The 25,089-nt window shown below is 45.1% G+C and overlaps 1 protein-coding gene across 2 annotated transcripts in view; it reads right to left on the bottom strand.

Moving 5' to 3' along the window:
* Positions 1 to 25,089, bottom strand: part of myom1b (myomesin 1b) — a 129,725-nt gene that overhangs the window by 84,270 nt on the left and 20,366 nt on the right. The window contains exons 3-8 of one of the 2 annotated variants that reach the window (XM_078216063.1): positions 22,872 to 22,961; positions 19,961 to 20,156; positions 14,215 to 14,372; positions 10,323 to 10,415; positions 442 to 530; positions 286 to 345 (exon numbers count right to left, since the gene is read on the bottom strand). In XM_078216063.1, coding sequence (XP_078072189.1) covers positions 286 to 345; positions 442 to 530; positions 10,323 to 10,415; positions 14,215 to 14,372; positions 19,961 to 20,156; positions 22,872 to 22,961 — 686 coding nt within the window. The remainder of the gene's footprint in view (positions 1 to 285; positions 346 to 441; positions 531 to 10,322; positions 10,416 to 14,214; positions 14,373 to 19,960; positions 20,157 to 22,871; positions 22,962 to 25,089) is intronic. The other variant, XM_078216064.1, reaches the window with a different exon arrangement.

Below are 25,089 nucleotides of genomic sequence, written 5' to 3'. Positions count from 1 at the left end.
CCAAACCTGAAGTGGTCCAATATCAGCAGCTACAGAATTCATTCCAAACTTTTTGCAGTGTTATTTTTAATTGAGAAAACTATGAAGGGCCAGATTATCAATAAAGTTAAAAAAAGCAGAAAACTTGATAAAACATATTAGTTCGGCAATGCCATGTTTCAGGTTTTAAAGTCCACAGATTATTGGACGCATGTCAACATTTAGAGCAGATATGATTCTGTTTTCTTTATCCAGGAGTAGGATATCTATATTAAAGCTGGTTCTACGAATAAGCTTGATACCTACAAGAATGATGTGCATGTCCTCCAGAATGGAATGAGATATCACCATGCTCGGCCTTGAATCCTGAAACAAATAAAGAACAGATGGAGGTTTGTTGGTGCAAAGCACTACCCAAGCTACTAAAACAGATTATGTGACAAATTAATTTCATGGACGTACGTTTTACCACAATTGATGCAAAAGCTGAAAGTTCTCCCTTTGCATTCATGGCTGAAGCCCGATATTGGGCAGTGTCATCAAAGTCACAACTGAAATGGAACCAGATGGCAGAATTAGACACAAAAAAAAACACAAAACTGTATACAGCATTTGGCAAAGTTATCTCCACAGTTAGCTTTCAAATTCACTACATTTTTCCCTTTACTCCTCCCCAGAAGACACCAACACCACCATCACCCCCCACACCGCTGCCTCACCACACACCAGCCCCCCCTCCCCCCACCCTGCTAGTTGGGATATGGTTGTGTAAGTGGTGGTCATCATTTCGCATCTCACCAGCTCCATTTGCCATGTCTTTGAAAAAGTAAGTTCTGAAGCTTTTATTTTGTTTAATTCCTAAAGTGAAATCTGCATGTTAAGGTCTTCAGCGAGTGATTCAGATAGCACAGTAAATGCATTGCCTGTAGTTGCCAGTTTAACCTCTGCTCTGTGCTGAGGTAGCTGCAGAAGTGACAGGAGCACCACAATTGAACTTAACAACCTGGATTCTACGAATGGAACTAACTCTGAGCTTAGCTCCCACTTAGTTTGCTATCTGGTGATCTCACCACTTGCCAATTGCAATGAGATCCACCACGTTATTCCCGTGAGTGTTAGCCGGTGGATACTTTGGCCGTGATTCTTCCATCTTGGGAGATTTTCGCATCGGCCGATTCGCGGGGTTCACGCAAGCGTTCGTCCCTTGTTTGCGTCTCCCAGCACCGGATTTCTGGCAGAGTCTGCTCTGCGCTGGAAATCGGAGGGGAGGCATGGAAATGATTTGAATGCCAATTTAAATATCTTTTAAATACAATTAGCGGGCCCGGAGACTTACCTTCCCCCACTACTGGAGTGGTTCACTGCAGTGGGGCTTACAGTAGCTCCCTGCTAATCGGGAACAAACGACCCGACCCCACTGGAGTGAAGGGGAGGGCAATTGTGTCCTTCAGAGGGTCAGGTGGCAAGGGGGTGGTGCCCTTGGGCATGCACACCCTGGCAGTGCCAGCCTGTGTCCCTGGCATTGTCCAAGGGGCAAATGCCCAGGGGGCACCTTGGCACTGCCCATTGGGCATGGGGTAGTGCCAAGGGGCTAGGGCATATAGGGGTGGGGCCTAGGGGCAGGGTGTGATGGAGATGCAGTCTACAGGGTGATCGGTGTGGGTGGGAGGGTCCCGCTGCCACTCTGCATAGGGATCGATGGGGGAAGGAGGGAGGAAGCGATCGGGGTGGGCTTGTGGGGGCGGGGTCAGCCTGCTGGGGTGGTCGGCACTGTGGGGGGGGGGGGGTTACTGTCGGGAAGGGGTTACTGTAGGGGGATGAGGATTGCGGGGGGCTGGGATGGGGGTGGTTCGGGGCTGGGCCTGGGAATGGTCGGGGGGGCCAGCGATCGGGCCGTCGGGGCGCGGAGAGCCGGCGACGTGGGGGTCGCGGGGCTGGCCAGCAATCGGAAGGCCATCAGTGTGGGGCCACTACACATTGTGCCGATCTCGGTGCTGATAGACCGGTGCTTGCGCAGTAGCCCACTCAGCACACTGATTTCAGCCTCTCCAGTGGGGATAGGCCCCGGCCTCTGAAATTTAATGATATACATGCTGGACCTCTGCAGTGCAGAGTGTGGGAGATTCTTCTCTGAACTCCCATTGAAAAAAACAATGTGAATTACTCCAGTTTTTAACCCCAATTTTGTCACTTTTTTTGGGAGAATTCCGGCCTTTATCTTGATTTCTGCTTTCTTCACTGATATTTCTAATGCTTCTTATCTGAGGCGCGCAGACAGAGTTCATAGTTTCTCCCTGACCCTGATGACTGAGCGAAATCTGCATTTGCTCGTCACAGAACCTGTGTGGCTTTATTGAGAAATTGACTTTGCATTACCGTCAAACGTTTAGTGCAGTCATGGTCTGCGGCTCACAAAAGGCAAGAAAATCAGAGACAAAATTGGAGGAGGCAATAAAGTTAGGAAATGTAACTGCGGCAGTACAATTTTTCTTGAGTCAGCACTTGATTAGTAGGAACATTCTTACCAATTCTGAGACTTCAGCACATAATCTAAGCTAACATTTCAGTGTCGTACTCAGTGATGTGATGTCAGAGGTGCTGTCTTTCAGATGAAATGTTAAACCAAGACTCTGTGTACACCAATGTAAAGAATCTAATTTCACTATGTGAAGAGCAGCATGGGAATTGTGGTGTGAACCAACACTTATCCTGCAACCAACATTGCTACGGCAGCTTATTTGCTTATTTATCTCACTGCTGTTGAGGGACATTTCTGTGCAAATTGGCTATTGTGTTTCCTCATGTTGCAACAGTGTCTGTATTTCAAATGTACTCCAGACTTTTACAATTGCAAATCAATTGTGTAGTAATACAACAAAGAGCATGGGCGCGATTTTCCCAAAAACATTCTGAGTGCCCAACAGATGGGAAAATGGGAGGTTTTCCCATCTGTTTTTTTGAGTGAGCTTACTTAAATGAATTTACAGCACTATGTGCAACACTCCGTTAAAGTAATAACTTAACAGCTGAATGAGCGTAGCCTAAATCAGAAGGGAGCGAGTTTGATTAAACAAACAGACCAGTTCCGTAGTTTTGATGTTATCATTTAGTTAATTATAACTGGTGACAATAGATTCCTGCACCATTTGATTGTAAGCTGTTAGCTTAGCAGTTCTAGTTAAGTCGGGCCTTGGAAGTGCCAGCATGAATGAATGAATTTCAACATTGGACAGTGCTATACAATAAATCATTTTATATCCAGCAGATTTTTTAAAAAACGCATCAGGATCCACCCCTAGGTTAAATGGTTGCCATTGCCAGCCAGCAAATAATGAACATGGACTGAAGAATCCTCAGTAGCTTGAATTGAGTCATGTAGTGATATTTATATATGTGTTGAAATATCTTACTGCCATTGAGGCATCCATCTCAGAAATATTTTCTGTTGCAATTAATGGGCTGCATTAGCTGCTATTAGGAATCTTTTGACTATTCAGTGTGATATATAAATCATAAATCACTGTCCTTAAAGTTTTGTGTCTGTGAGCACCAAGAGTTCAAAAGCCACACTGACTTTGAATTAACAAAGCATGTAATTCAGCAATTGAAAATATACCAAGGATCCAAATTCTGTCTGAACCATTGAACCATAGGAACTGAATGGGGCATAACTTGCAGTAGCTGTACTGACAATATTAGCATAGTCCAGTATGACACTGACATTTTGGCTTCTTTGGAGCAGTAATGCCAAATGTAGGGGTGGCACGGTGGCAGAGTGGTTATCACTGCTGTCTCTCCGTGCCAGGGACCTGGGTTCAATTCTGGCCTTGGGTGACTGTCTGTGTGGAGTTTGCACATTCTCTCCATGTCTGCGTGGGTTTCCTCTGGGTGCTCCAGTTTCCTCCCACAGTCCAAAGGTGTACAAGTTATGTTGACTGGCCATGATAAATTGCCCCTTAGTGTCAGGGGGATTAGGAGGGTAAATATGTGGGGTTATGGGGATAGGACCTGGGTGGGATTGTTGTTGGTGCAGACACGATGGGCCAATTGGCCTCCTTCTGCACTGTAGATTCCATGATGATTCTCGTGGTTGTCCTTCATTCTTTTGTCATTTAAGGGCTGTGGGAGTCACTGGCTAGGACAGCATTTATTGCCCATCCCTCACTGCCCATCAGAAAGTTATTGTAGACTGCCTTTTGAACCGCTGCAGTCTCTGAGCTGTAGGTACGCCCACCATTCTATTAGGGAGGGAATTCCAGGATTTTGATCCAGCAACTGCGAAGGAACGGCGATATATTTCCAAGTCAGGATGGTGAGTGTGTTAGAGGGGAACCTCCAGGTGGTGATGTTCCCCAGGCACCTGCTGCCCTTGTCCTTCTCCAGATGGTAATAGTCATGGAGTTGGAAGGTGCTGGCTAAGGAACCTTGGTGAGTTCCTGCAGTGCATCTTGCAGATGGTATACATGGCTGCCACTGTTAATCGGTGGTGGAGGGATTGAATGTTTGTGGAATGGGTAGCAATCAAACATGCTGTCAATGGACTTTTGGCTGGGCCGCCAAATCTCCCACACAGGTCCCACCACGTCAGGGCCAGTAAATCCTGGCCTTAATCTCCAGGATGGAAAATTCCATCCCATGTTTTAAAAATACATAAAGAACAAGAGTGAGAGTACGGCTGATTAGAGACCAAAGAGGTCGTTTGTGTGGAGGTGCAAGACTTGGGCATGGCTCTTAATGAATATGTTCTAACTGTTTCCACAAAAGAGAGGGATGAAGCAGTTACATAGGACTGTGAAATACTGAATAGGGCAAACAAAGTGAGGGAGGGAATATTAAGGTGGTTAGCATCCTTGAAAGTGGTCAAATAACCAGATCCAAATGAAATGTATCCCAGGCTGCTAAGAGAAACAAGGAAAAAAATAGCAGAGGTTCTGACCATGGTTTTGCAATTCTCTGTGGCCGCAGGTGTGTCACTGTGGGAATGGAGGACGACCAATATTTATGCTGTTGTTTACAAAGGGAGGAAGGGATAACTCGAAAAATTGCAGACCAATCAGCCTAACCTTGGTGGTGAACAAAGTATTGGAACAAATTCCGAGGCACAGTATAAGGCACAGTGGCACAGTGGTTAGCACTGCAGCCTCACAGCACCAGGGACCCGGATTCAATTCCGGCCTCGGGTCACTGTCTGTGTAGAGTTTGCACACTCTCCCCATGTCTGTGTGGGTTTCCTCCGGGTGCCCCGGTTTCCTCCCACAGTTCAAAGATGTGTGGGTTAGGTTGATTGGCCATACCAAATTGACCCTAGTGTCAGGGGGATTAGCAGGGTAAAAATGTGGGGTTACAGGAATAGGGCCTGGGTGGGATTGTGGTTGGTGCTGACTCGATGGGTCGAATGGCCTCCTTCTGCATTGTAGGGATTCTATGAATCTATAAATCGTTCTTTAGGGAGTCGTGAGTTAATCAAGGACAATCAGCATTGATTTGTTTAGAGAAGGTCAGGTCTGACTAACTTCTTTGAATATTTTGGGGAAGTAACAAGGAGGGTGGCATATTTAGTGCAGTCTACATGGATTTTAGCTTGCCATTTAACAAGGTCCCACATGGTAGACAGGTCAGTAAATTAAATACTCATGGGATCAAAGGGCAGCAAATTGGATCTAAAATTGCCCCAGTGGCAGGAAGCAAGAATTATGGTGGATGGCTGTTTAAGTGACTGGTTGGCTGTTTCCAGGGGAGTAACGCAGGGCTCAGGTCCGGGCCCCTTGAGGTTCATGGCATAGATCAAAGATTTAGGGGATGACCTTACCAAAAAAAGTGCCAAACAGGCATGAGAATGGTTTCCTACTAGTTTCCACTGGTAGGAAAAACTAGAACCAGAGGGCACAACCTCAGGCTAAAGGGACAATCCTTTAAAACAGAGATAAGGAGGAATTTCTTCAGCCAGAGTGGTGAATCTGTGGGACTCTTTGCCGCAGGAGGCTGTGGAGGCCAGGTCATTGAATGTATTTAAGACAGAGATAGATAGGTTCTTAATTAATAAAGGGATCAGGGGTTATGGGGAAAAGGCAGGAGAATAGGGATGAGAAAAATATCAGCCATGATTGAATGGCAGAGCAGACTCGATGGGCCGGTGGCCTAATTCTGCTCCTATGTCTTATGGTCTTATGGTCTTATGATCTTATGTTCTTCTGGGAGAGAATTGTGCCAATTTTTGGGCTAGCTTCCAGTAGCAATCGTACGGCACTTAAAGACAAAAATGAGCCAGGATGTGATTCTCGCCAGCAGGGGAGGAGGCGGAGCCTAATCTCGCTAAGAAGCCGACTGTTGAGCTCTAGGGGCACCATTGCACAGCACCCCGATCTCGCAGTGCACAGTGTACACAGTGTACACAGTACACTGGGAGATCTCCTGTCACTCCCCACTCCACCACTACCACCTCCCACCCCGACGGACATCATCCCCTCCAGTCTCCCCGCTGATTGTCACCCCAGTGATCACCCCCACACCCCCCTGACCGCCGACCCAGCCTGATCAACCCCAAGGGGCTCTACCTGACCCTGTCCCTGTCCACTCGGGTGCCTTCAATGGCCTCCGTTCCCACCGGCGAGGCCATCATGCCTGATCCCTGTTGTTGGGTGAGGACCTCGAGGGTAAGTACAAGTGAGCCCGGCTGATAGTGCCTGGGTCTCACTTATTATATTTAGATGATGTAATGAATATTGAATCGGCTTTGTGCCCTTTTTGGACACGAAGCCAATTTCACCGGCAAATCAGTGCCGGTAACATTGCCAGAGGCAAAAAACCAGGTGCAAATCTAATTTTTCGCCTCACACTCAATTTTACCAGCCGCCATGCAGATTGACCGACAGAACAAGCTGGTAAGATCACCCCTTAGACTTGAATGCAGGGAGCATAATTAAGTAGTTTGTCAATGATATGAAAATTGATCATGTGGTTGACAGTAAAGGGGAATGCTGTAGACTGCTGGAAGATAGCAATGGACTTGTCAGATGGGCAGGTGGCACAGTGGTTAGCACTGCTGCCTCACAGCGCCAGGGACCCGGATTCGATTCCAGCCTTGGGTGACTGCCTGCGTGGAGTTTGCACATTCTCCCCCTGTCTGTGTTTCCTCCGGGTGCTCTGGTTTCCTCCCACAGTCCAGAGATGTGCGGGTTAGGTTGATTGGCCATGCTAAATTGTCCCTTAGTGTCACGGGGAATAGCGGGGTAAATACATGGGGTTATGGGGATCAGGCCTGGGTGGGAATGTTGTTGGTGCAGGCCCGAGGGGCCAAATGGCCTCCTTCTGCACTGCAGGAATTCTATGAATTCTATGACTCCAAAGTGGCAAATCCAGAAAAGTGTGCGATAATGTATTTAGGGAGGGCAAGCAAAACAAAAAAAATACACAATAAATGTTAGGATTCTAAAGCGGACAGGAACAGAGAATCTACAGAACCCCTGATGGTATAGGTCGATAAGGTGGTCAAGTATACAGGATATTTTCATTTATTGACCAAGGCTTAGAAAATAAGAGCGGCGAGTTTATACTACATAAAATACTAGTTAGATTGCAGCTTGAGTACTGTGCACTGGTTACTGGATTACAGGATGGATGTGATCATACTCAAGAGAGTACAAAATGGAATTATGAGAATGTTGCCAGAAAAGGAGGAATCTAGCCAAGAGGAAAGATCGGATAGGCTGAGATTGTTTTGTTTGGAACTGAGGAGGCTAAGGGAAGATTTAATTAAGGTGTACAGAATTGAGATGCCTGATAGAATAGATGGGATGGAACGGATCTATTTTCATTAGCTGAGAGGGCATTAACCAGGGTGCATAGATTTAAAGTAATTAATGGAAGGATTAGAGTGGAGCTGAAGAGTATTTGTTTCACCCAGAAGGTGGTAGGGGCCTGGAACTCACTGCCTCAAAAGGTGGGAGAGACAGAAACCATTAATGCATTTAGAAAACATGCCTGGATATACACTTGAGGCTCTGCAACCTACTGGGCTACTGACCAAGTGCTGAAAGATGGGGTTTGTCTGGTTAGCTCTTATTCAGCCAGCATTCAAATGATGGGCCAAATGGTCTCCTTCCACCATAAATCTTTCTGTTTCTTTCTACGTTTTAATGGGGAGTACTGAAGTATGTAATGTACATGCAAATTCTTCGAAAAAGAACAATTAAACCTAATTTTATCCAAATTTCATTTATGCCAAATGTCACACTTTCTTTTATTCTACAGAAAGATTTTTTCTAACTCCCTCAAGTGTAAAATGATCTGCAAATTCCAGTGCCTGCCTTCTATTTCCCTCTTCTTTATTTGTCATACCTAAATTAAGCTATCAAACTATTCTGGATTGTCATTCAATGGTCTAAATATCTCTTAAAGATAATGATTATTAATTTTATCAAACTAATCCTTCAGCCTATAGAAAATTTTAAAAATACAAAGGAAAACACACAAAGCCTGAAAGTTATAATTACTAAATTAGGGTACAATGCCTTAAGGCATTGGGCTGAATTTATTTTGTCCACTCGTTTAACACAGGAATTTTAATAAAAGAGTTTGTGTCTGTTAAAATAACTATATGCATTAAGTGTATGGCATTCATATTCATGTAGAGTAATTACAAGGTCATAGTTATTATTGGCTCATGTCGTAATTGACAGTAACTTGTAACATAGCTTGATAATAAAAAAATAAAAAGAATTAAGTCTTAATAGCATGCAAGCAACATGGCAACCTGAATATTCAACTTGTGTCACACTGTATTCTGGTTGTGAAGCTAACTGTTGTATCTTGCCTTCAATTTAGTGACAAATTCTAAAACTTTTCTCTTTGCTTATTTGGTGGCATTGATGCCGCCCAGATTTCTTCTTGATCTTCCAAATGCTTGTACTCAGTCAGGTACCTTGTCTGCCAGGAAAATGTCCCAACTATTTTCCGATGTGCATTTGTGGCATGCAAGATAACTCATCACAGGTAACAAATGGGAAAATGTCCTGTGTTCAGCCTGGAAAGCAGCTGAAAGCATCACCTGTAGAGGCAGAACCTACAGCTGGCCAAATTCAGCAGCGAATCATAACAGTGCAATTGTCAGTTTTACTGTAACGTGAAATCCAAGCTCAGCATTTGCACCATTCACAGTCTCGCCAAGGGCTTATCAAATTTACAACTGCCAGTGTTTGCTGTCAAATTAACGGTGAGACTAAATGTCATTGACCATTATTGATGGGAAGGTGATACAGCAACATCAGGTGAGGAGCAGATGCACGATTAAATGCAAATATTCAAATGTTGCTGGATGATTTGCACCACTCCACCATTTGCAAACATGCTGTTTTCACAAACTTCAGCATCAACATGCATTGAATGTCATGTCGTTACTGTATGTGTGATAGATATAAATTAAATCTGCCACAAATATTTAAGGCTATATAAGAATACTTTTATTGACACGATAAATGTAAATTGCTGCCAATCAATTTCTTGAGCATTGAAAATGAATTATTGCAAGTTTGAAGTCTTATTCCTTTAAGTTTTGAATATCTTGGGGAGATTTTTAAAAAGTCAATTTTTACTTTTATTTTCTTTTCTTTTTTCGCTTTTCTCTCTCTCAATCAATCAAATCTTTCTTTCCCATTATTTTTCTGCACCTGATTTGACATTGAATTAATTCACTTTATTTCACCCATTTTCTCAGTTCTTCTTCTGTTTGTCAAATCTCCTAGGTTAAGGGGATTTTGTTGTTTTCCCTGTCCATGAATGCCCTGCATCCCTCACTGAACAACTATCAGTTCCTACCTTCAGCAACTTTGTGGGCAAACATGTTATGAGCTGAAAGGTCAGGAGAGGTAATGACAGACAATGGACAGAACTTTCCGGCTGTTCACGCCGGCAGGATCTTCTGGTGCTGCCGATGGCGCACCTCGTCATGGGTTTCCCGGCTATGTGGGGCAGAATCAATGGGAAATCCCAAATCGCCTCCTACCGTGAGCAAGACGCTGCGGGGATGCCAGAGAATCCCATTCACTCTTATATACACGGCTACAGCAAATTCTAGCCCACTGTTTGATATGTGCAATTGAGAAAGGTGGGAAAGAAAGAGAAAAATTGATTATCTCACTCCACCTATCCCAGTTAATTGTGTCCGTTAGGAATTTAGTAAATGTCAGGGCTCTGAGCAAAACAACTGACTGCCAAGGGACTCCTGTTAGATATAACTCTCCACCTCCATTAGTGTCTGAGTCACAGTGCAGCTGTTACTGAATCATTGACAATATTTCCTTTTTTAACACCAACTATGAGATTAAAGAAAGAAAATAGCTTCTCACTTGTTAATTTCCAAAGAATGAACTCCAAATTTACTGTCGATGACATATTTCCCAGGATCAGTGTGGACATTGATGGTCACATTGTTTTTGGACCTGAGTGTTAAAAACAAAAATGGAGTTAAAGTATCACCACTGCTTTACACTGACACTTTTTCCAGTCACGAACATTATATATGCAAGTAAACTGTACGAATCCAAAAATAAAAGGGATATCGACATCAATTCCTCAAAATAACTAAAATATAAATGTCATCTGGTACTGTTCAGTAGCATGGTTTTATTAAGAAAAGTCTATTAATGTCCTGCTAAATACTCTGAAGAAACATCAATCCAGATTTAATAAAAGCAAATTACTGCGGATGCTGGAATCTGAGAAAATGCTGGAAATTTCAGCGGGTCTGGCAGCATCTGTAAGAGGTTGGAATGGGTGAGGGGGGCAGAAAGATTAAGACGGCCAATGTCCCGTCAACCATTCCCAATGAAAAGATCGAGGGCGGGTAATTGTCCCAATGAGGGGTGTCCAATTGGAGGCAGAATGTTGGAGGCACATGAAAGGATTTGTGGTAGATTTGACAAAGGGTCATCTGACACGAAACGGCAGCTCTTTTCTCTCCTTACAGATGCTGCCAGACCTGTTGAGATTATCCAGCATTTTCTCAATCCAGACGTAGTGGGCACTTATCCAGATGTAGCAGACTGGATGTAAAAATAACTGGGACAGAAAGTGGAAATGGGAAACAATCACATTTGTTTCAGAAAGGGTACTGTATGCTTCACCAGTAGCTGTGATGTTTCCAGCTGCCTGGGCCAAAGCCTGTGTCAGGAATCAGATGTGTCAACATCTTCTGCCCTCTGACTTAATGGGGGAGATTTTGCTACCACCAGGGCACTGATATGGGGCCCTTCGGTGATTAAGTGGGCCCAACCACCATGGTTCCTGTCACAATGGACACATTGGGCCTGATTTTACCATTTTCATTCTAAGTGCTGAATCTGGGCGCAATTCAGATCCGACTTAGAAATCTGCTTTCAGGCGCCCCCATATGCACTCAGCGTGAAAAAAAAAAATTGCGGGTACCATTCGCCCTGTGGGCGGGGCTTATCGCGCCCGAAACGATCGGAGCTCTGAACTGCGCATGTGCACTTAGAAAAAAATTTGATAAAGCACGCCCGGGAGCGAAAAGCGGGAGCGATGGTCCCCACAGACATCACTGTCCCTCTTATCCACCCATCCCCCGGCTACCCAGACCGATCGCGACCCCCTGCCCCCTTTCCCCCACCGATCGCCCGCAGAGTGGCAGCGGACCCCTCCCCCCACACCAGAGATCGATCTGGTGAGCGATCGGGCCTCCCCTCCCACCAGAGGTACATCTTACCTGCCTCCCTCCTCCCTTCCACCCCCCCCAAGAGAACGATCTGGCCTCACTCCCCCCCCAGAGAATGATCTGGCCTCAGTCCCCCCCACCTCAGAGGAACATCTGACCCGCCTTCTCCTCCTCCCTCCCCCCCATGCCACCAGACAATGATCGGCCTTCCCCCCTCCCCCAACCAGGCAACGATCGGGCCTCCCTTCCCCCCCCTCCCTACCAGAGATACATCTGACCCTCCTCCTCCTCCTCCAACGATCTGGCCTCACTCCCCCCCTTCCCCCCCGTCCCCCCCAGAGAATGATCTGGCCTCACTCCCCTCCACCCCTCCAACCAGAGAATGATCTGCCCCCCCCCGCCCCACCACCACTGATCTGAGTCAGAGAGCCGTTGGATGCGCTGAACTCGCCTCTTCAGCAGCTAGAGCGCCCGATTCAGACTTTTATTCAGCAGGTTCATTTCGGCACGATTCCGGATCGGCGAACGTGGTGGTAAAGGGGGAAATGCTGATAGAGTTGGGCGGGCAGTTCATTAATTCAATTTAAATACATGCAAATGCGTTTAAATCATCGTTGCGCCCATTTCGGGCGCGAATCAGATCGTGACCATTCCCGGGTCTCGGTAAAGTGGCCATCTGCGCGGACACGGGCGCGGATCACGTTAATGGCCTCACACCCGACTTTACCCTGTCGGGCACCCATTTTCGGGCGCAACGCGCAAGTAAAATAGGGCCCATTATATCCGGCCAAAGAGAGCATAGAGAAAAGCAGGCAACAATAGAGACACTATGGCAGAGCGGTAAACTCTTGGCCTTATGTTTGTTATTCTTTCAGAGGAATGTGAGGATCGCTAGGCCGGTATTTATTGCTCATCACTAATTGCCCTTGAGAAGGTGGTGGTGAGCTGCCTTCTTGAACCACTGCAGTCCATGTGGTGTAGGTACACCTGCGTTTCAGGATTTTGACCCAGCCACAATGAAGGAACAGTGATATATTTCCAAGTCAGGATGGTGAGTTAATTGGAAGGGAGTTTCCAGGTAGTGATAGTCGAGTGTCTGTGCCCTTGTCCTTCTAGATGGTAGTAGTTATGGATTTGGAAGGTGATTCCTGAGGAGCCTTGATGAGTTGTTGCAGTGTATCGTCTAGACGGTACACACTGCTGCCACTATGCATTGATGATGAAGGGGGTGAATGTTTGTGGATAGGGTGCCAATCAAGCGGGCTGCTTTGTCCTGGTTATCTCCCCAACAGCACAGTGGGTGTACCTACACCGCATGGACTGCAGTGGTTCAAGAAGGCAGCTCACTACCACCTTCTCAAGGGCAATTAGTGATGAGCAATAAATGCCGGCCTCAAGATGCCCACATTCCTCTGAAAGAATAACAAACATCAGGCCAAGAGTTTACTTGAGTGATATATATATTTTATAATCACCTTATCAAAATGCCCTACCACCTTTGTGGATTTGGACACCAAGGTCTCTCTGCTCATCCACATTTTTGAAAATTCTGTCATTTATATAGTACAGTATCTTTCAGTGTTAGCTCCCCCAAACTGCATCATGTCACACCTGCCTTATTTCTGCCCATTTTGCCATGCTGTCACCCTCAAGCCTTTAACTATCCTCATTACTGTTTACCATCTCACCAAGTTACAGATCATCTGCAAACTTTATAATGCTACTGTTCAAATGCAAATCCAGTTTATTTATTAAAAATTTAAACAATAATGGAGCCCCGCATTAACTCTTCATGAACAACATTCCAAACCACGGAGGATGAGGGACTAGAGTTCGGAGACGTTGAAAATATTTTCCTTGATAAATTAAGAGGTAAACAGAGGTTTCCAAAATAATGAGAGGTTTTGATAGAGAAAATATATTCCATCCAGCAAGTGGGTCAATAATTGAGACCAAAGACTCAGAACCATTGACAAAAGATCTGGATGGGAGAACAGGAGAATTTCTTTCACTCAGAGAGTTGTTGTGACCTGGGTCCCTCTATCTGGAAATGTGGTGGAAATGTTCCACAAATAATTTTAAACAGCAGTTTTTATTATTTATTCACAGGAGGTGGGTATCGCTGACAAGGCAAGCACTTATTGCCCCATTGGACGGATACTTGAGGATACAGAAATTACAGGCTAACGAACAAAAAGTGGGAATGGGGAGGTAAGTACAACCGTTCTTTCAGCGTGCCAGCACAGGCATAATCGGCTGAATGGCCTCCTTCTGAGCAGTTAGTTTCTAAGATTCTGGGATCTATGTCTATCTGATTCTGACCCTCCAACCAATGGTAAGTTTCTCCCTGTATCTAACAGCAATATACTTGCACTTTACAATGTTTAGCCTGTAGCTCAACTTTTAAATCCATATTACCTCAGGAACATATTTAGAAAGACAAGGTAGAGTTGACTGCTGTTTTACTTCCTCTAAATAGGTAGAATTTTATCTTACTTTGGTAAACAAACAGGGGTGTTGTGGGAGAGGTGAAATATGGTCTGAATGTAATAAAGGTGTTTCTTTACCATGTAACCCGAGGCTCAGGCCAACCTGAGACAGTGCAGTGTAACTTCACATTCTGCTTCTCCCAGACAGTGTGCGATCTTGGCTTGATTATAAACTCAGGCACGCGAAGCAGGCTATCCTCCCTCAGTCTTCTGTGAAATTCTTGAGTATCGTAAATCTGAGGTGAGACGCAGAAGAACATGAGGCTGATCCAATGCAAAAAATTCAGCATTAGCAATACTATCATTTAAATTTTGTACATCCTTTTTGTTTACAGATTAACCAGAAAAAATAGGCAAATTTGCATTCCAAAAGAAAATATTAGCACATGCAATTAAGAAAAGTCATTATTCTTCAAGATCTTTATGGAAAAGTATGTAGACATCTTCAGTAGTCTGTAGATAAGTGCACAATGTCATGCTGCACGGGTTCTGACAATGAGTCAATGTGGGGTATTTTAACCCTCTTTGCAGCAGGTGGGCTGTCAAATTGGGCGAGTTGAAACACTCCGTCTGTTCTCACTCAGCAGGGATTTTTCCATAACTGATTGTTTGGATAGCTGGGCAGGCTATTTAAAACAGATGTTAGGACCCTTCCATATATAACTGATTGACATAACGTCTGTTCTGGAACCTTCAGGGAAATAGCCTACCCTCAGAAGACGCGCTTGTCTCAGATTTTCCATGGTGTGATGCGGCCTAACCAGTGGTTGCAAGAAAATGAGCAAGCCCAACTAAGTGTGTAGCTCTGTAGATCTCATTGCTGTGGCAGTACAACTGACAGGTCTTTTCAAAAACATTGGCTGATTTTCCGATCCCACCCCCGCCAACCTCCGGCAGGAGGTTCCCCAGCGGCACGGCCAGCAAGCAACACAAATGGCCATTGACGTTAGCTGGACTGGACTGGAAGATCGCACCGGCGGCCAATGGCGAATTGCCTCTGCCATCAGAAAACATGGCACAGGGGAGGCTGGAAAATCCCAACCATTATGATGTCAACATGGAGAATGAATGATTCCTATTGCTAATGAAAAGTTGGTGATTCCTGTGGTCCATCCGTGCAAATAGACACACCAGCACCTTGGCACCAATCTTGGCCAATCCTTGTTTTTATATTTCACCATTTTATCTTTATTAAATTGATTCAGCTTTCAGATTCAAATTTTACTGTGGGGGGCAGTTGAGCTTACGACCTGCAAACTGTGAGCATTGCTTTTGCATTTAACCTCTTGTAATGTAATGATAGTGATTATAGGTTCCACTGCAGAACCGATGGGAAAAGGGGTTCGCTTTCCATCCTTCTGGTTTGGGGGCCCTTAAATTTTGGGCCCAATCCTGTCAGCATCATTTAATATTTCACAGAGAAGGTATAGTGAATCCTCTTATCAACTGTACATGATCAGTGTAACTGCTTATAGCGACAGGAAGTGGATGAATTTCCAGGGAGACCTTCTAGGGCTAAGTGGGGTAAGCAAAATGTCTAAACCCCACACCCCCAATACCCACAGCATCCATTATCCCCAGCAACGATGTACCTTTGGCCCTGTGCTAAATTTCATGGTTCGTAACATTTTCATGCTGTCAGCGGTTACCCACACCATTTACAACATGCTTATAGTGTCCATTTCATGTCAACGCAAGAAATATTTTCATTGGTTTGAGCCACTTCATTGCATCAGAAAAAGATTTGATTGAATTTTTTGAGGAGGTAACTAAGTGTGTTGATGAAGGTAGGGCAGTTGATGTCATATACATGGATTTTAGTAAGGCGTTTGATAAGGTCCCCCATGGTCGGCTTATGATGAAAGTGAGGAGGTGTGGGATAGAGGGAAAGTTGGCCGATTGGATAGGTAACTGGCTGTCTGATCGAAGACAGAGGGTGGTGGTGGATGGAAAATTTTCGGATTGGAGGCATTTTCGGATCGGTTGCTAGCGGAGTGCCACAGGGATTAGTGCTTGGTCCTCTGCTCTTTGTGATTTTTATTAATGACTTAGAGGAGGGGGCTGAAGGGTGGATCAGTAAATTTGCTGATGACACCAAGACTGGTGGAGTAGTGGATGAGGTGGAGGGCTGTTGTAGGCTGCAAAGAGACATAGATAGGATGCAAAGCTGGGCTGAAAAATGGCAAATGGAGTTTAACCCTGATAAATGTGAGGTGATTCATTTTGGTAGGACTAATTTAAATGTGGATTACAGGATCAAAGGTAGGGTTCTGAAGACTGTGGAGGAACAGAGAGATCTTGGGGTCCATATCCACAGATCTCTAAAGGTGGCCACTCAAGTGGACAGAGCTGTGAAGAAGGCCTATAGTGTGTTAGCTTTTATTAACAGGGGGTTGGAGTTTAAGAGCCGTGGGGTTATGCTGCAACTGTACAGGACCTTGGTGAGACCACATTTGGAATATTGTGTGCAGTTCTGGTCACCTCACTATAGGAAGGATGTGGAAGCGCTGGAAAGAGTGCAGAAGAGATTTACCAGGATGCTGCCTGGTTTGGAGGGTAGGTCTTATGAGGAAAAGTTGAGGGAGCTAGGGCTGTTCTCTCTGGAGCGGAGGAGGCTGAGGGGAGACTTAATAGAGGTTTATAAAATGATGAAGGGGATAGATAGAGTGAACGTTCAAAGACTATTTCCTCGGGTGGATGGAGCTATTACAAGGGGGCATAACTATAGGGTTCGTGGTGGGAGATATAGGAAGGATAACAGAGGTAGGTTCTTTCCGCAGAGAGTGGTTGGGGTGTGGAATGGACTGCCTGCAGTGATAGTGGAGTCAGACACTTTAGGAACATTTAAGCGGTTATTGGATAGGCACATGGAGCACACCAGGATGATAGGGAGTGGGATAGCTTGATCTTGGTTTCAGATAAAGCTCGGCACAACATCGTGGGCCGAAGGGCCTGTTCTGTGCTGTACTGTTCTATGTTCTATGAAAGACCTGTTTCTATAAAGACTACTCTCCTTAATGTAGTCAATCATTCTTAAGAGATTCCTCTCCCTATCGGAATTGCTCAAAGAAAGATCTATCCTCCATCCCTGTGTCCAGTCCACCGACAGCCTTTCCTTCCTCTCTAACAGACTACCCAGCTGAGTACTCACCGCCCCACTGCTCCCTCATCAAATATCTTCAGTCTGGCTCCAAATTGCCATGGCACCCACACCACCCCAGTTAAAGTCATTATAATGTTATGTGCAATTGAGTAAAGTTTATTTGTTAGTCACAAGTAGGCTTACATTAACACTACAATGAAGTTACTGTGAAATTCCCCTAGTCGCCACACTCCACCACCTGTTTGGGTACACTGAGGGAGAATTTAGCATGGCCAATGGACCTAACCAGCACGTCTTTTGCACTGTGGGAGGAAACCGGACCACCCAGAGTAAATCCATGCAAACACAGGGAGGACATGCAAACTCCACACAGACAGTGACCCAAACTGGGAATCGAACCCGGATCCCAGCAGTGGCTCACCACTGTGCCACCATGCCATCCTATAGAGCACAACCTATCACCATCCTACTCACCCCTCTGCAACACTCTGTAAAGTAGACCATACCATTATCCTCCACCAGTCCTCTGTCCTTTCCTGGCACTGTCTACACATGGTTTTATTTCTACCTTTTCCGTTGCATCCAGCACATCTTCTGCAATGTCTTCTTTTTAATACCCATGTGGACTCACCAGTGTTTCATCCACAAGGATCCTTCTATGTTGCCCCTCAGTCATTTGCCTCCCCATTAGCCATCATGTCAACTGTTGACAGCTTTACTATTACCCGGGTTCATTGGCTGCTACTCTGCTATTTGACTACCCATCTGAGACCAATTCATGGATAAGGCAGAACCTCCTGCAGCTCAACATTAGAGACCAAAGCCACCTTTGGTGTTTTTGATTCTGTGCCTCACATCCTGAGTCTGACCTTCTTCTCAATCAAAACTGCCTCAAAGTTGTTTGATCTCAGTGTGGTGCTCAACCCTGAGCTGAACTTCAAACTCCACAGTCATGCAAAACTGACTATTTGTACTAAATACAGTGCGGCCCCATTATAACATGATGGTTGGGGTCCATAAAAGCGGGGTCGTGCTAAATCGGGGTCGCGCTAAATTTGCCAATTATTAGCGGGGGAAAAAGGGGCCAATGATTCATTGTGTTATATCCGAATTCACGCTAAATCGGGTCGCGTTAAATCGGGGTTCCACTGTACATCCATATCTGACCCAGCTCTTATTAATGCCTTTGGGACTTCAAGACTAAATGTGATTTGATGTCCTGCTTTTCATTCCTCCAAATTCCATAAATGCTAATATATCTAGAACTCTGCTAGCCATCTTGTGACCCACCTCTCCTATCTCCCCTGCATCTTTGCTAAATATTCCTCAGTTTTGCGAACTTCAAAACTTCATCCTGCCTCTCCGACCTCTCCCAGTCCAATGTCCCAGTTTGCATCCTCCATGCTTTCATTCCTGCTTGGTTAAGTTACCCCAATTTTAATTGTGTTACTTCAGGTGGCCGTCGCAACACTCTAGCACTAACCCCCACTTCCTTCTCAATGCTCTCCCCTTCTTACATCTCACCCCACCTTCAAAAGCATCCTTAAACCAATCTGTTTGGCCAACCTTTCAGCTCTCTAAATTAAACTCCTATTTCTGCTTTGGCCTGATGTTGAGCAACGGAGAGCGATGGGACGTTTTGTCATTCTAAAGGTGTTATGTAAATATAAATGGTTGTCATAACCACGCCTGCTAACAGGGAAAGAATGTTGTGCCAAAAAATAAAGCACACTGCTTAAATGTAATTCCAATGTTCTAAAATAAAGATGCAAAGGACATATTCAATGGACCAAGGGCATTAAGTTCAGAAACTTAATGCTGCCTCCACAAGTTTTTAAATGTATTGGAAAAATTCAGCTCAAATTTCAAAGTGTAGAGCCAGAAGCTGTCTTGTCACTAACACACTGAGACAGTAACAAAAAGTTGCATTCACACCTTCTTGGTTTCTACAGTTTCAAACTGCAATGCCTTAATCTGTTGTTTGTTATTATTCCCCATTTACTGCTTTGTACATATGTGTATAGTACGTAATAATGAAAAACATCATTCATGGCAGATTATCTCATTACTACCATATGCCCTTGATTGTGCTTTCCCACACAACTCATTCACCTTTACAAGACCCTTCCAAAACCTCCACTCTTTGCTCATTGCTGGCAGTCATTCCTATGTTCTCAGGCATTCCACCATGTGACATTCCAACCTGGCCCACTGGCCATCTGTTGTTTCCTGCAGGTTTTAATCAAAGGCAGGCAGTTGGGGTCCCAGAAGGTAAAATTTCCCATGCTTCTCGATGCCGAGGTCAGGGGAGCTTACCGCTCTTCAAAAATGGAAGAGGGCAGGAAAGGGGGAGAAAATCAATATCACAAAGCACTTACAAATTAGAGAATTAGGAGCAACAAGGAGAGGAAGGCAAAACACTTTTACCAATAGCTGTAGAACTGAGGAATAATTTCCAGCAAAGACCATCAACCTTCTGTTATTAATGGGTTCCACAGGCAACTTGATGCACTTCCTTAAAAGAAAGGGACTGTGGGATATGGGGAGAAAATGGGCTGACCTTTCACAAGGAGATGGGTTTGTGGTATCCAAACACTTCCTGCTTCTAAAAACTCTTTCACATTATTATGCCTTTCACTGAAGTAAACTGATTTTTGTTTGCTGACACTAGCTCAGATACTGATGCCCACTGTTTGATTGAATATTGTTCTTTATACTCACATGTTTATTCAGGGACACGCGTTCAGCAGACTCCCGGATAGCAACTTTTCTTGACTTGTGCATTGCAGTCTTCTGAACACTATGTTCTTCAGTAGCATCCCTTTCAAAATAATGAGATTCTCCAGCGAAAAGATTTGCTTTAGAATGTTTGATTCTTTCATCTTTTGTGTCAGTAAATCCACTGATATACTCATGGCTAAACAAAGAAAAACAACACATAAGTCCAATCTCTCTTATTAACAATTACTGTTTAACATGCATTGCTTGCCCCAATTTCTTTAACGCTGTCGTCAAAATCTTGCTGCTGTTGACGGTGGTGGGATCTTACGGTCTGGCCAACTGCGGATCCCTGCCACGGGTTTCCCAGCAGCAAGGGGTGCGTTCAACAGGAAACCCCGTTGACAATGGCAGCACCATAAGATCCCGCTGCCAGCAAGCGGTGCGCCACCTCCCACCGCAGCAAAATAGGCCGCGGAGAGGGAGAAAAATCTCCCTCTGTATTTCTCTTTCACGTTGTAATTGGTCACTTCACTCCATTATTGTCTATTTGCCAGTGGACATGCTCTTCTATACCGACAGACTAACTTTATTACAACAAACCTTGTAATTGTTCTTGATCGATTACAGCCATGAAATTAACACCATAGAGTTTTACAGCACTGATGGAAGTCATTTATCCCATTCTGTTCATTCATAATTCATAATTCATTGTCTGCTGGTGCCCCACAATCCTTTATCTTGCTCTGCATCAAATATTGACCCAAGCTTTCTGTAGCATGTGCAGAACCTATTGCCTCAACCATGTGACAAAACATTTGATGCTCCAATAACACTTTGGGTGTAATTTTCCATTTGGAGTACAGGTGAGTTTCACAGTGCGTTTCCTGCTGAGTGGCAGGGCAGGAACCCACGCCTGATTTCACGCTTGGAAGCTCACTAATTATGCACCAGCAAGTAGCTCTCTGAAGCATTGATTCATCCACCCAGTCAACACTTACTGGGGTCGTAGACCATATTTAAACGTCACCTAACACACACACTCACTATCAGCAGGCCAGCTGTGTGTAGGAAACTTCTTGAAAAAAACTGCTCCCAGGTTGAGCAATGACTCCCTGGAGGCCCTCATCCATGGAGTCTGCCAGCACCAGGATGTCCTCTGCCTGAGGGATGGCTCCCGGAGGCCCACCAACCTCACCGCGCCAGACTGGGAGGCGGTTACAATGGAGGTCAGCTCATCCGACAACTGTCCCAGAAAGGCCATTCAATTCAGGAAGAGGATGAATGATCTCATCCATTCCACCAGGGTAAGTCAACCTTCAGCTACTCCAATCTCACACCCTCATATTGGCATCATGCATTCAAAGGGTTCCACTGCTCAGGGGTCTCACACAATATCTGCAGGGGAAACATTAGCACCGATTGTCTCACAGACACTTTCACATCACCAGCATCTCATCTACCATAGCGCATAAAGTCTATATCCTCAGCTCTTACCAGGGAGTGCTCAGCACATTCAGCAGGCATGCTTCCCAATCTTCCCCCCATCTCTCCTCATCACATTCGCTTCCTTTATGCAGGCCAATCTCGCCCACAACTGGAGGACAGTATCCCACATGGGAGGAGGGAGGGCAGACGTCCAGAAACTGTCCCAGTTTGAGGAGCAAGCTGCCAATTTGACGGGTAAAGACAAAGATTTCTGAGGAAGGGTAGCTGGCGCAAACATGCATTCTGTGAGTTTGATAATCGTACATCAGTTGAACGTTCAGGGAATGGAACCCTTTCCTGTAATGAACATCAGCGCTGCTCGGCATGGAGATGGAGGGCAAGAACTGGTCTGCCTCAGCAGAGTGGTGTACAACACATCAGGAACAGCGCAGCACTGCGGCAGAAAGGTTTTGTTGCACTCACCTCAAAATCTCTGGCTAACTGAGGGCCAGCTTGTGCACACCACCTTTTATCAATCGGGTATGAAGGAAACGTGATTTCCTGTTGGCGTGACAGAAGATTGGAAGGCCTGACATTCATGTGATGCAAATCAATGTAAATGGTGTTTGTGCCACCTACCAATGGGATGGTCGACACACCATTGGAAGAATTTTGTTCCAGTGAATTTCTGACGTTCTGACATGAATCCCACCAGATTCACTGCACCTGCCTGTCATGAAGCCCACCATGGGCAGGCTGGCAGAATCCCACCCTTACTCTCTACTAACTGTCTGTTAACCAATCCTTCATCCATTCTAACATATTACTTTCAACTCCATGGGCCCTTATCTTGCGCATTAACTTTTTATGTTGGATGCCTTTTGGAAATCCAAGTATGTTACATCTGTTTTGAACCAGAAAACAGTTTTAAACAAAGGGGCTGGAATCAATACGAAAAGGGCACGAGGTTCAGAGGAAGGTTTGAAGATAATGGGGGAAAATTTCATTTGTGTAGTGTCACTCAGTGACAAACAGTGTGGCAAGCTGCTCCATGTGGTATTCCTAATTGTTATCAATGGAGTATATGCCACACAGGCTCCAGAGGTAGGGGCACGCAGTGATGCCCGCCCCAGTGAATCAGATGAAGTGGTGCTCTGTGGGTGAAGTGGTGTTTCCCTCAATAACTGCAGACTACCAATGTTTAACTGGTGGAAAATGTACAAATCTGGAAATTATACAGTATTCACAGTTATAAAATAAGTAATGATTGTAATAGGCTGCCATTAACATATTCAGACTTTGCGTTTATGTGTGATCTCAAGAGTGTTCAATTAAACTTGACACGCACCTACAGATGCTAGAACACTCTCTTGAACACTTTTCTAATTCCTAAAACAGTAATAGAATTCTCTTGTCTGGATAATCATGTTACGTTCAGTCATACCATCCTCTGAAGTATGTATAACCAACAGCTTTATTCTCTTACCCCGCAGAATGGTAGTTCTGCTTTGCTCTCTTCATTTGGGGGCTTCCAGAAGAGGTCTCTAACATTTCATCTGAAAACTTGGATCTTACTCTGCAATAGTAACAAAATGAAACAAGGTTTATTGTTGTTGTTGCATACATAGGTCAAACATGAGGGATGGCCTCGCCCCTCTGCCCTATCTCTGTAATCTCCTCCAGCTCCACAACCCTACAAGCTACCTGTACTCTTTTAATCTCTTGAGCATCCCTATTTTTAATTACCCCACCACTGACTGTCCAGCCTTCAACTGCCTCAGCCCTAAGCATTGGAATTCCCTCCCCAAATCTCTCCACCATTCTATCTCTTTCCTCTTTCATAAGAGTGGGAGAGAGAAGGATCTGGAGATGAACAACAGCATCTAAAGGAGTGGGAGAGAGAAGGACCCAGATATAGACAACAACACCTAAAGGAGTGGGAGAGAGAACGACCCTGATATAGACAACAGCACCTAAAGGAGCCGGAGAGAGAAGGACGCCGAGATGGACAACAGCACCTAAAGGAGTGGGAGAGAGGACGCTGAGATGGACAACAGCACCTAAAGGAGTGGGAGAGAGGACGCTGAGATGGACAACAGCACCTAAAGGAGTGGGAGAGAGGACGCTGAGATGGACAACAGCACCTAAAGGAGTGGGAGAGAGGACGCTGAGATGGACAACAGCACCTAAAGGAGTGGGAGAGAGGACGCTGAGATGGACAACAGCACCTAAAGGAGTGGGAGAGAGGACGCTGAGATGGACAACAGCACCTAAAGGAGTGGGAGAGAGGACGCTGAGATGGACAACAGCACCTAAAGGAGTGGGAGAGAGAAGGACCTGATATTGCCCCTGAGATGCGTAGGTTAGAGGGATTAGTGGGTAAATATGTGGGGGTAGGGCCTGGGTGGGATTGTGGTCGGTGCAGACTCGATGGGCCGAATGGCCTCCTTCTGCACTGTAGGGTTTCTATGATTTCTTCTATATAGACAATGGCACCTAAAGGAGCCGGAGAGAGAACGACCCTGATATAGACAATGGCACCTAAAGGAGCCGGAGAGAGAAGGACGCTAAGATCGACAACAGCACCTAAAGGAGTGGGAGAGAGAAGGACGCTGAAATGGACAACAAGCACCTAAATGAGCCGGAGAGAGAAGGAGCTGTCGCTTATCGGCCTATTAGCTAAGATCAAGCGCTGGTCAAACCCGAGATGGGGTGCAAGGCCTTATCTTGTCAACTTGGATTTTGTTTGTTTCTCTTGTGGGAACCATGAATTGGATTTAATATGAATTTGGTTTTTGGAGCAAGCAAGGAGATGGATTTGGGTCTGCCTGGTCCACTCTGGTTTTGTAACCTATAAAAGTGGAGTAAAATTTTTTTATAAAAGGAGCATCTAAATGAGCAGGAGGGAGGAGCTGGAGAGAGACAGAATCTAAAGGAGTTGGAAAGAGAGAAGGAGCTGGAGACAGACAGTTACACACTGTCTGTGTGGAGTTTGCATGTGTCTGTGTGGGTTTCCTCCAGGTACTCTGGTTTCCTCCTACATCCCAAAAATGTGCAGGGTTATGTGGATTGGCCATGCTAAATTGTCCCTTAGTGTCAGGGAGATTAGCAGGGTGAATACGTGGGGTTATGGGGATTGGGCCTGGATGGGATTGTTGTCAGTGCAGGCTTGATGGGCTGAATGGCCTCCTTCTGCACTGTAAGGATTCTATGATAAAAGAATGGGAGAGAGAAGGAGATAGAGACAATCAGCAGCACCTAAAAAAGCAGAAGAGACTGGAAGATCCGGAAACAGACAGCAGCACATAAAGGAGCGGGAGAGGGAAGGAGTTGGAGACAAACAGACAACAGCACCTGAACTAACTATTCAAGCTGTGGTTCCAAAGCAGACTGACCTGGTTCTGAGAAAAATTAAAATGTGATATCCAAGAAGCTTTCAGTTGATGGTTGGTGAGTATTTTTCTCATTTTTTATAGCTTGGGTAAGTTTTAATAATTGAGATTTTTTTTTTTAGTCGTAAAATGCTCTTTAAACTCAACCTCTTTGACCAAGCTTTTGGTGATTTGCCTTTACATCTTCTTATGTGGCTGATGCGCTATCAATAAGGCGAAAGACTACCGGTGTGCCAATACAAGTGTAGGCTTTTATTCACAACAGAATCAGGAGCAGATCCCAACAAATAACCGACCTGGACTGAACAAGGG

The sequence above is a fragment of the Mustelus asterias genome, chromosome 7 (genome assembly GCF_964213995.1).
Source record: "Mustelus asterias chromosome 7, sMusAst1.hap1.1, whole genome shotgun sequence".
Taxonomy (NCBI): domain Eukaryota; kingdom Metazoa; phylum Chordata; class Chondrichthyes; order Carcharhiniformes; family Triakidae; genus Mustelus; species Mustelus asterias.
The sequence above is the reverse complement of the archived record's forward strand: the minus strand, read 5'-3'. Positions and strand labels throughout refer to the sequence as shown.